At 41.8% G+C, this 12273-nt stretch overlaps 1 protein-coding gene across 1 annotated transcript in view; it reads left to right on the top strand.

The window, feature by feature from the left end:
• Positions 1–4054: 4054 nt before the first annotated feature.
• LOC118387146 (phospholipase B1, membrane-associated-like) overlaps positions 4055–12273 on the top strand; it is a 31919-nt gene continuing 23700 nt past the window's right edge. The window contains exons 1-8 of the mRNA XM_052524036.1: positions 4055–4251; positions 5438–5491; positions 5761–5824; positions 6184–6218; positions 11626–11707; positions 11797–11848; positions 11952–12029; positions 12150–12215. Coding sequence (XP_052379996.1) covers positions 4176–4251; positions 5438–5491; positions 5761–5824; positions 6184–6218; positions 11626–11707; positions 11797–11848; positions 11952–12029; positions 12150–12215 — 507 coding nt within the window. The 5' untranslated portion in view covers positions 4055–4175. The remainder of the gene's footprint in view (positions 4252–5437; positions 5492–5760; positions 5825–6183; positions 6219–11625; positions 11708–11796; positions 11849–11951; positions 12030–12149; positions 12216–12273) is intronic.

Here is a 12273-nt window from a genome sequence, read left to right as displayed (position 1 = left end):
GCTCAAACAACGCAGGACAATTTGTGCTCCTGAGTGGTGAAGCGGTCTAAGGCACTGCGTCTCAGTGCAAGAGGTGTCACAGACCCTGGTTCGAATCCAGGCTGTATCACATCTGTCTGTGATTGGGAGTCCCATAGGACGGTGCACAATTATCCCAGCGTCATCTGGGTTTGGCCAGGGTAGTTTGTCATTGTAAACAATAATTTCTTCTTAACATAGTTAAATTAAAAAATGATTGTACACACCATGACAAAAACACAACAGTAAGATCACAGAGAAGATCAAAAAGTGATTAATCTCACTCCCATACACTTCCACCCGATGAAGGTCTGTTGGATCAACTCGTCAATCTTGACCTTTGTTAACCCAAGTATAGGAAATCGTTGGGCATGAGATTACAAAGAGAGTGTACTGGCATCTTGAGCTGCACAAACTGTAAAGCCAAAGATAAGCAGGGCTCCTAATGAAGATGATAGCTAGACAGAGTGCTTGAGAGGACAGTGTCATGAGAATTGTGTGTCCTTGGTAGATAGATAAAGTATTGTGTAAGTACTCTGCAGTTATCAGGATTGAAGTGAGATAGTGATCATTGTGTCAAGTGTCTCAGATTAGGAGTGCTGATATAGTTCAAACTGATCTGAAATCAGCATTCTATATGGTAAGGTTTTATGTGAATTGGTACACACCTCACTTGAGTCCAGGCCACTGCAGTAATCATGTCTCAGATTGATAGAATGATTACTGCCACAGAACAATAAAGGACAGAAAGACACATCCAGGTGTTCACTTGTCCTGGCCATCTTATGTCTGTCAATAGAGCCCCCAAGTGGAGGTGTCATAATACCCAGAAATCCTAGCGATCAACAGGGAAATGGTTCCAATCGTTTTTCCACCAATCATTTTTCCCATAGAGAATTTCAGAAACACTTAAAATAGGGTCTGGGTTTCATGCAGGCTTACTCTGGTGTGACGTTTTGGTAACCATGTAAATCTCTCTCAGACAGGGTGACTTTAATCAATATATTCAGCTCCATTGACTCTCAGATTCGAAAATGCTTATTAGCATCAAAGTAGACACCATACAAGACTACAAATCCCTGCAAGCTCCTGCAAGTTATCTCTAGCTGACACGTTTGCTAATAGGTATTGTGTAAATTTAAAACTTGCACAAGAAATTATGCCAATTTATTTATTACTAAATTTAGCTAACATTAGCTAGTTAATCCAGAGGTTCTTACCTTTGCCTCGATTCAGCAGTCTCGTCCAGATCATCATGGCATTTGTAGTAATTTATGATAGCCACATTAGCAGCTAATAATTATTTCATTACTGGGCGGGGGGGCGATAAATATAGTAAAATATATTGATTTAAGTCACCTTGTCCTAGAGAGATTTACATGGTTATCAAAACATCACACCAGGGTAAGCCTATTTTTATTTTACTAGGCAAGTCAGTTAAGAACAAATTCTTATTTTCAATGACAGCCTAGGAACTGTGGGTTAACTGCCTGTTCAGGGGTAGAACGACAGATTTGTACCTTGTCAGCTCGGGGGTTTGAACTTGCAATCTTCCGATTACTAGTCCAACGCTCTAACCACTAGGCTACCCTACCGCCCCTATGTGAAACAGCCCTTATTTTAAGTGTTTCTATAATCCCCTATAGGGAAATTAATGTTAGAAAAATTATTGGAACCATTTACTTGTTGATGTAGATTTCAGATCTACATTACATTTACAGTACGGTGAATCAAGAAAAATAATGGACTGGATCTTGTTGTTGTGGTGCATGATTGTACAGTCCAGTCAAGCAATTTCATACATTTCAGTTCAGTAATCTGTTAATCCTTTTTGATAGAAGAAACAGATAACAGGTTATATACATATTGTAATCAAGTATAATATATCTCCCTCACCTTTCCTTCTGGCAGTCCCTCACCTCTGTAATCAATAGAGACTGATCATGAAGATAAATTATCAAGCAATTTAACGACACACTGTCACTGTTATGAAGCATCAGGCACATATGGCTGGCCAAGAGATGTGCCCTGAGGACAATCTATAAAGAAATTAAATGTGCGTATATTCATATCACCATCAAATGGTTGCCCATTCATATTACCCATTTATGATGAAACTATGAAACCATGCTCTTTACATTGCTCTTGCACAATACACTATATATGCAAAAGTATGTGGACACCCCTTCAAATGAGTGAATCCGGCTATTCCAGCCATGCAATCTCCATAAAAAGTGGAAGTGGAGTGGAAGCCTGTTCTCTGGAGTGAATGGATGAATCCGGGTTTGTCGCTACCTGCTCGAATGCATAGTGCCAACTGTAATGTTTGGTGGAGATGGAATAATGGTCTGGGGCTGTTTTTCATGGTTCGGGCTAGGCACATTAGTTCCAGTGAATGGAAATCTTAACGCTACAGCATACAATGACATTCTAGAGGATTTTGTGCTTCCAAATTTGTGGCAACAGTTTGGGGTAGGCCCTTTCATGTTTCAGCATGACAATTCTCCCATGCACAAAGTGAGTTCCATACAGAAATGTTTGTTGAGTTCGTGGTGGAAGAACTTGACTGGCCTGCACAGAGCTCTGACCTGAACCACAACAAACACCTTTGGGTTGAATTGGAATGTCGACTGCAAGCCAGGCCTAATCGCCCAACATCAGTGCCTGACCTGACCTGGCTGAATGGAAGCAACTCCCCGCAGCAATGTTCCAACATCTAGTGGAAAGCCATCCCAGAAGAGTGGAGGCTGCAGCAAAGGGGGGACCAACTCCATATTAATGCCCATGATTTTGGAATGAGATGTTCGATGAGCAGGTGTCCACATACTTTTGGTCATGTAGTGTAGCTATTTCATCAGCCAGCCATTCAATGCCTGCACTCATAATTAATTCCTGCCTGCACTCATAATTAATACAAATTCTTATTTACAGATTTATTTTCATACAGTTTGAAATACAGTATGTTTTGTAACATGTAGTCATTATAGGTTAAGCTCCCTGTCCTTGTAGCAGGAAGTCAAGGATATCACGTATTTCACATATCCCTGTTAGTTATATAGCTAGCAATCACTAGAAATCTTTTACCAAGGAAGCTTTTCCTGAAGAGATTGCATTTTAAAATGTTACGCAATGCATAATTACAAGATTGTGATTGTGATTTGCGTCTATTGTATAAAACCATTGTCAAAGCAGTTAAAGGTGTAGAATATATGGATAAATACAAATAGGATGCTCTGAAGTAAAAAATAATAATACGACATTGGAAATTGTTCATGTAAAAGTGGGGCACACCAACAGTTACGCATTGTCTTTGTTTTCTAACTACTGCCCGAGTACACATATTTCTTTTTGTGAGAACTGGAAGCATACCTGTGAGGGGAGTCTAACTGGTAATAGTTACTGTTGTAGGCGTTTACCAGTATGTATTCCAAGCATGTGATTTTATTTGACCATAGGGAAAGGAGCTAGTGTATAAATATCAAAATCCAGAATTATTTGAATTGAGCTTCAACTCTTACAAATTCCATCCCTCTGCTGGTGCTGTGCCAGCTCAACTTTTCTAGGTGATAGATTATGTCACAAAACACACTTTGTCACAATACCAATAAGTTACTCACCCCACTTATATATTTAGCCTAACCCCCAATATTTGCTCGTCACATGGCATGATATGTTGTTAACAATGATTTTCAGTCAGTTTTATGAAACGTTGTGCAGCGATTAAATCTCAAACATAAAAGCAACCCCATATTTTCTCTCTCTCTCTCTCTCTCTCTCTCTCTCTCTCTCTCTCTCTCTCTCTCTCTCTCTCTCTCTCTCTCTCTCTCTCTCTCTCTCTCTCTCTCTCTCTCTCTCTCTCTCTCTCTCTCTCTCTCTCTCTCTCTCTCTCTCTCTCTCTCTCTCTCTCTCTCTCTCTCTTGTCCGTGCTTTCATTTCCTTCCATCCATTCCCTTGAACGTGAGCCCAACCCCTCCCACTATGCATATACATGATGCGTGTGCTTTACCATGGACAGGTATATCTGTAAATCACATCAAACAGCAAGGTAGAGGGCAGCAAGACGGTAATGGACAATACGCCAAGACAACGGAGCTGTTAGACAAACAGACAGACAGTCAAACAGAAAGACAGACAGACAGAAGACAACTGGTGGCTATATGAGGACAAACTTTGACAGACAAAGGATGCTTCCATTACTGGTTATAGCTTTGCTGGGGTTCCCCACGGCAACAGGTTTCTATGCACTTCTATAGCCTATTCAAATGATCTGAACATTTTACATATAAAAGTAACTGGGTAAAGTGAAGAACATCAGTGTATTTTTGTCTTAGTTTTGCAGGAGAGTAGAGTTAAGTAGAGTTAAGTTGTATTCTTGTCGTGATTATTGTCATAAAGTAACATCTTAGGGACCTTGTCAATTAAAACCAGGCTTTCAGGGGTGAGACAAGAATTGTATACTTCATGTTTGGATTCTGGCTGTGCAAGAAGAATGTTGTTTTTGCCTCACCTCAGAAATGTGCTCACTAGTTCTGACTAGGCCCTTCAATGTTTTTAAGGGGTAATTCTGACTACGTAGGTTCACAGTGATTCTTCTGTATGGCAACATCATAGGGGGCAATGAACTCTCTTGTTTCTACTGTATGGCAACATCATAGGGGGCAATGAACTCTCTTGTTTCTACTGTATGGCAACATCATAGGGGGCAATGAACTCTCTTGTTTCTACTGTATGGCAACAACATAGGGGGCAATGAACTCTCTTGTTTCTACTGTATGGCAACATCATAGGGGAGGATTCCTGTTGAATGTGTTCTGTTAAAAACTGTTTCTCTTTTCTAAGAAGATAACACTCATCGAGCAAAACTACAGTGTTAAACTCATATTCGTGAATGCATTGTGTCAGTATTTGTAACATAGAGAGAGAAGAAATAGATACTTTATTCATCTCTAAAGCAGGGGTCCCCAATTACATTCAGCCGTGTGCCGATTTTTCCTTGAGCGGATGGTAGAGGGGAAAAAACATAGTTATAAATCATTTGTACACTGCAAATTGACCGCTAGAATCCAAAACGGATATAGTATTGGACAAAAACAAAATAATTTCAAACTTTGATGACATTGGGATACGATCACGTCTTTCTATTTAAGTGTGGGAATACTTATTTTAATCACTTTGAGCAGATTTATGGTGATTATCCAGTCTTTTATGTCCAACAACAAAAATTATTAAAACATTTTGCTCAGAAAACTTGGGAGACCAAATAAAGTAGCCCTCGGGCCAAATTCGCTCCCACAGGTGACTTTATTTGGTCCCCCAAGTTTTCTGAGCAAAATGTTGAATAAGTTTTGAGAGTTCATTCATAATTGTTGAACCCTTCTCAATAGTATGTGACCTGTAAAATGTCTTCTGTTATTCCCAGCCTCTGCAATGCCTTGCACCCACACCTCTCTCTCCAAGACCCTTCCGTCCTCAGGTGAGTGTTCACTAACAATCAGTCATTAGTGATATACAATGGATTGACTGCTGAGGATGTAAAGTACATCTTAACAGATCTAAGAGCCATATGGTCTGGTCTTGAAGCCGGCCTGATCTGTCTGGGTTCATTCAGCTCTATATCTGGACACCTAGAATACAGAGATCTATCTTCAGTCTCTTTAGTCCTTTTTGAGTTGAGTTGGCTGTTCTGAACGATCAACCAATGCGGTTTTTAGCGGTCTCCTAATTTCACTCTATTCTCTCCAGCTCACAGTGTCAGACCCTCAGATGTGGCTGTGATCTCGGCCATTGGACTGCCCCACGCACAAAGGTAAGCAACACATCAATTTCTCTAACCTTGATAGATAAGGGGACACTACCAGGGCCCCCAAGTTGTGCAGCGGTCTAAGGCAGTTAAGAACAAGAAGAAGCGTCACTACAGTCCCTGGTTCGAATCCAGGTTATATCACATCCGGCCGTGATTTGGAGTCCCTTAGCGCGGTGTACAATTGGCCCAATGTCGTCCGGGTTTGGCTGGGGTAGGCTGTCATTGTAAATAAGAATTTGTTCTTAACTGCCTTACCTAGTTAAATAAAGGTTAAATAAAAAATAAAACCAGGTGTCATTAGGGATGATTAAATGTGAACACAGAAAGGTTTTCCAGACTTCTGTTTTTCTTTCTCCCTGAAGCAGTGAGCTGTCCAGAGTGTTATTGAGACTTCATGGTAAGCCTGCTATTCTTGGGGGATTTGAGGGGCTCCTTGATGTATCAAATCAGTTATCTGAACCAGAAGACAACAAACGCAGGCTATTAACACAGACAGACAGGCAGACAGACACAGACACGCACACAAGTACACACACAAAAATAGCTGACAAATTCTAAAGCATCCAACCACGTTGTCAATTTCCTGTGACCTTAAGCACTAAAATTACAGTCTCAGTCAAATAAAATCTCAATAAAACACACTTTGTTTGGTTGATAAGATTGTTTGATAAGAGATATGATTAGTTGATAAGACATGTTGGTCTGCTGACTGATCCACCTCCTTCCCATGCCAAATTTCCTCCCTTTGCAATCTGACCCTCATCAGGTGTATATACACAGCTGAAGTCATAAGTTTACATACACCTTTAGCCAAATACATTTAAACTCAGTTTTTCACAATAACTGACATTTAATCCTAGTAAAAATTCCCTGTCTAAGGTCAGTTAGGATCACCACATTATTTTAAGAATGTAAAATGTCAGAATAATCCAATCAAATCAAATTGTATTTGTCACATACACATGGTTAGCAGATGTTAATGCAAGTGTAGCGAAATGCTTGTGCTTCTAGTTCCGACAATGCAGTAATAACCAACGAGTAATCTAACCTAACAATTACACAACTACTACCTTATACACACAGGTGTAAAGGGATAAAGAATATGTACATAAAGATATATGAATGAGTGATGGTACAGAACGGCATTGGCAAGATGCAGTAGATGGTATAGAGTACAGTATTTACATATGAGATGAGTAATGTAGGGTATGTAAACATAAAAGTGGCATAGTTTCAAGTGGCTAGTGATACATGTATTACAAAAAGATGGCAAGATGCAGTAGATGATATAGAGTACAGTATATACATATACATATGAGATGAGTAATGTAGGGTATGTAAACATTATATTAAGCGGCATTGTTTAAAGTGGCTAGTGATACATTTTTTAAATCAATTTCCATCAAATTCCATTTTCAAAGTGAGCTGGAGTTGAGTCAGTATGTTGGCAGCAGCCACTCAATGTTAGTGGTGGCTGTTTAACAGTCTGATGGCCTTGAGATAGAAGCTGTTTTTCAGTCTCTCGGTCCCTGCTTTGATGCACCTGTTCTGACCTCGCCTTCTGGATGATAGCGGGGTGAACAGGCAGTGGCTCGTGTGATTGTTGTCCTTGATGATCTGTATGGCCTTCCTGTGACATCGGGTGGTGTAGGTGTCCTGGAGGGCAGGTAGTTTGCCCCCGGTGATGCGTTGTGCAGTCCTCACTACCCTTTGGAGAGCCTTACGGTTGTGGGCGGAGCAGTTGCCGTACCAGGCGGTGATACAGCCGACAGGATGCTCTCGATTGTGCATCTGTAGAAGTTTGTGAGTGCTTTTGGTGACAAGCCGCTGTTGCACCTTCTTCACCACACTGTCTGTGTGGGTGGACCAATTCAGTTTGTCCGTGATGTGTACGCCGAGGAACTTAAAACTTACTACCCTCTCCACTACTGTCCCGTCGATGTGGATAGGGGGGTGCTCCGTTGAGTGTGAGGTTATTTTCCTGACACCACACTCTGAGGGCCCTCACCTCCTCCCTGTAGGCCGTCTCATCGTTGTTGGTAATCAAGCCTACCACTGTAGTGTCGTCGGTAAACTTGATGATTGAGTTGGAGGCGTGTATGGCCACGCAGTCGTGGGTGAACAGGGAGTACAGCAGGGGGCTCAGAACGCACCCTTGTGGGGCCCCAGTGTTGAGGATCAGCGGGGTGGAGATGTTGTTACCTACCCTCACCACCTGGGGTCGGCCCGTTAGGAAGTCCAGGACCCATTTGCACAGGGTGGGGTCGAGATCCAGGGTCTCGAGCTTGATGACGAGTTTGGAGGGTACTATGGTGTTAAATGGTGAGCTGTAGTTGATGAACAGCATTCTCACATAGGTATTCCTCTTGTCCAGATGGGTTAGGGCAGTGTGCAGTGTGGTTGCAATTGCGTCGTTTGTGGACCTATTGGGGCGGTAAGCAAATTGGAGTGGGTCTAGGGTGTCAGGTAGGGTGGAGGTGATATGGTCCTTGACTAGTCTCTCAAAGCACTTCATGATTACGGAAGTGAGTGCTGTGGGGCGGTAGTCGTTTCGCTCAGTTACCTTATCTTTCTTGGGATCAGGAACAGTGGTGGCCCTTTTGAAGCATGTGGGAACAGCAGACTGGGATAAGGATTGATTGAATATGTCTGTAAACACACCAGCCAGCTGGTCTGCGCATGCTCTGAGGACGCGGCTGGGGATGCCGTCTGGGCCTGCAGCCTTGTGAGGGTTAAATGTTTTACTCACATCGGCTGCAGTGAAGGAGAGTCCGCAGGTTTTGGTAGCGGGCCGTGTCAGTGGCACTGTATTGTCCTCAAAGCGAGCAAAGAAGTTATTTAGTCTTTCTGGGAGCAAGACATCCTGGTCCGCGACGGGGCTGGTTTTCTTTTTGTTATCCGTGATTGACTGTAGACCCTGCCACATACCTCTTGTGTCTGAGCCGTTGAATTGCAACTCTACTTTGTCTCTATACTGACGCTTAGCTTGTTTGATTGCCTTGAGGAGGGAAAAGCTACACTGTTTGTATTCGGTCATGTTTCCGGTCACCTTGCCCTGGTTAAAAGCAGTGGTTTGCACTTTCAGTTTCGCGAGAATGCTGCCATCAATCCACGGTTTCTGGTTTGGGAATGTTTTAATCATTGCTGTGGGTACGACATCGCCGATGCACTTTCTAATGAACTCGCTCACCGAATCAGCGTATTCGTCAATGTTGTTGTTGGACACAATGTGGAACATATCCTAATCCACGTGATCGAAGCAGTCTTGAAGCTTGGAATCAGATTGTTCGGACCAGCGTTGAACAGACCTGAGCGCGGGAGCTTCTTGTTTTAGTTTCTGTCTGTTGGCTGGAAGCAACAAAATGGAGTCGTGGTCAGCTTTTCAAAGGAGGGCGGGGGAGGGCCTTATATGGGTCGCGGAAGTAGAGAGAATAGTAGAGTGAATGATTTATTTTAGGTTTTCTTTCTTTCATCACATTCCCAGTGGGTCAGAAGTTTACATACACTCAATTAGTATTTGGTAGCATTTCCTTAAAATGTTTAACTTGGGTCAAACGTTTTGAGTAGCCTTCCACAAGCTTCCCACAACAAGTTCGGTGAATTTTGGCCCATTCCTCCTGACAGAGCTGGTGTAACTGTGTCTGGTTTGTAGGCCTCCTTCTTCACACACACTTTTTCAGTTCTGCCCACAAATTTTCTATAGGATTGAGGTCAGGGCTTTGTGATGGCCACTCCAATACCTTGACTTTGTTGTCCTTGAGCCATTTTCCCACAACTTTGGAAGTATGCTTGGGGTCATTGTCCATTTGGAAGACCCATTTGCGACCAAGCTTTAACTTCCTGACTGATGTCTTGATGTTGCTTCAATATATCCACATAATTTTCCATCCTCATGTAGCCATCTATTTTGTGAAGCGCACCAGTCCCTCCTACAGCAAAGCACCCCCACAACATGATGCTGCCACCTGCTTGCAAGCATCCCCCTTTTTCCTCCAAACATAACGATGGTCATCATGGCCAAACAGTTTTGTTTTTGTTTCATCAGACCAGAGGATATTTCTCCAAAAAGTATGATCTTTGTCCCCATGTACAGTTGCAAACCGTAGTCTGGCTTTTGAAGCAGTGGCTTCTTCCTTGGTGAGCGGCCTTTCAGATGATGTCGATATAGGACTCGTTTTACTGTGGATATAGATGCTTTTGTACCTGTTTCCTCCAGCATCTTCACAAGGTCCTTTGCTGTTGTTCTGGGATTGATTTGCACTTTTTGCACCAGAGTACGTTCATCTCTAGGAGACAGAATGCGTCTCCTTCCTGAGCGGTATGATGGCTGTGCGGTCCCATGGTGTTTGTACTTGCGTACTATTGTTTGTACAGATGAACGTGGACTTTCAGGCATTTGCAAATTGCTCCCAAGGATGAACCAGACTTGTGGAGGTCTACAACTTTTTTTCTGAGGTCTTGGAAGGTTACCTTTGATTTCCCCATGATGTCAAGCAAAGAGGCACTGAGTTTGAAGGTAGGACTTGAATTATATCCTCAGGTACACCTCAAATGGACTCAAATTATGTAAATTAGCCTATCAGATGCTTCTAAAGCCATGACATAATTTCTGGAATTTTCCAAGTTGTTTACACTCTAGGCAGTCTCTTCTGCTGATATGTGTGGGTCTGGTAGTGGTACTCTCTCTATTCTACTATTTTCCTTTCGGCATGGTTAATACCTGCCTGGCGCCCGAACAAAATCTTTCTTTACCCCTCTCTAATAAATACCGCTACAAAGGCACAGTCAATTTAGTGTATGTAAACTTCTGACCCACTGGAATTGTGATACAGTGAATTATAAGTGAAATAATCTGTAAACAATTGTTGGAAAAATTACTTGTGTCATGCACAAAGTAGGTGTCCTAACCGCCTTGCCAAAAACTATAGTTTGTTAACAAGAAATTTGTGGAGTGGTTGAAAAACGAGTTTTAATGACTAAGTGTATGTAAACTTCCGACTTCAACTGTAAGTAGAACGTTTATTTAATTTCATCAAGATAATCTATGACCAGACATAATTTAGGCTTTTTAACCATTTTTGAAGATATGATTGTGCTTGAAAAGGATAAAAGCATTGAAAAGAGGGTACATTTGGAGGGAAATTAAATCAGTTCAGTTACCTACTTGTGATAATGGGAGTGTCAGGCCTGCTCTTATATAACTTACTGTAACTATTGAACACTCTTCCTTGTCTAATAGGTTATTGTAGATTACTGCAGTATCAATTAGTATCATTGAGAGTAATTGGTTTTAGAAGAGGTTAATATAAGTTAACCTCCCACTACTGTGTGATATCATTATTGGTCTGATATCAGGACCAACCCTGATACCACTAACAATAAGCCAAGATAGAATCACCAAATTGCAACTTTGCTGCCAACAATTTCCACAGAAAGCATTTCACACATAAGAGATAGACTATTGTACCTCTCACACAATAGAAAAAGGACATTAATAAAGATGAATGCGATAGAGCATTATACTGTACTCTCAACTCACATGGTACTTACTGTATGTTAGTACCAAGAAAGCCCTAGATGCCATACTTGTCTGATCAAACAGATTGCATGTGTATCCATTTATTTTATTGGATAAGGAACCAACTAACTCTACCTGTGTGTCAAAGTTAGTTGATAGTAAAAACATGTTAGCCATTTCTAATAGTGCTTTTTTCACCCCATACTAAATGCTAAGTAATGTGCATATGACAATGTTGATTTCACTAATAATCAAGCAACTTCCTCCCCTCTCTCTGTCACTTCAGAGCTGCTGACCATGTTTAACCCTGAAATGACCAGGAGTCTTCATGGTCAGACAAATCTGTATTCTGAATCCTCACAGCACAGGTAAACCACAGCTACACTCAACTCCCTGTGAGAGCATGAAAGAAAGAAAGAAAAAAATGTATTTCAAACAATGTTTCATTAATTTTCAGAGCTCTTGTAGAGCAGGCAAAGGAACTGTCCCTCACCCTCAGGAGGAACCAGGTATTCTAGTATCTCTCCTTCTACATAACCCAACACATTGTCCTTAACAGCCTCCCTGTACTGGTTTTCATCTCTGACTGTGTCTTGTACTTCTCTCTAATAGGCCATTGATCTAGACGCAGACTGGAAGCTGGTGATGCTATTCGTCCAGGTGGATGAGCTCTGTTTATGTCATGACCAGGTCATTAGCCAAACACTCACCTCACACGTCTGGATTTAATTGAAAGTCTGCATTTCATGACACTACAGTGTTATTAGCTGCATTCCTTTGAGTGAGTGTTGTGTGTTTGTGTCTATGCAGTTCAGCGAGACTGTCACAGCTGCTGTCCAGGAGGTGGATCTTGCTCTGCAGGTGCTGCAGTCACAGGTGCGTTTTGGACACTTGTGTGACACTCTTAGCGATGCTACAGCACATGAATTTAAGT

The sequence above is a fragment of the Oncorhynchus keta genome, chromosome 8, assembly GCF_023373465.1.
Source record: "Oncorhynchus keta strain PuntledgeMale-10-30-2019 chromosome 8, Oket_V2, whole genome shotgun sequence".
Taxonomy (NCBI): domain Eukaryota; kingdom Metazoa; phylum Chordata; class Actinopteri; order Salmoniformes; family Salmonidae; genus Oncorhynchus; species Oncorhynchus keta.
This window is presented reverse-complemented; position numbering and strand designations above follow the sequence as displayed.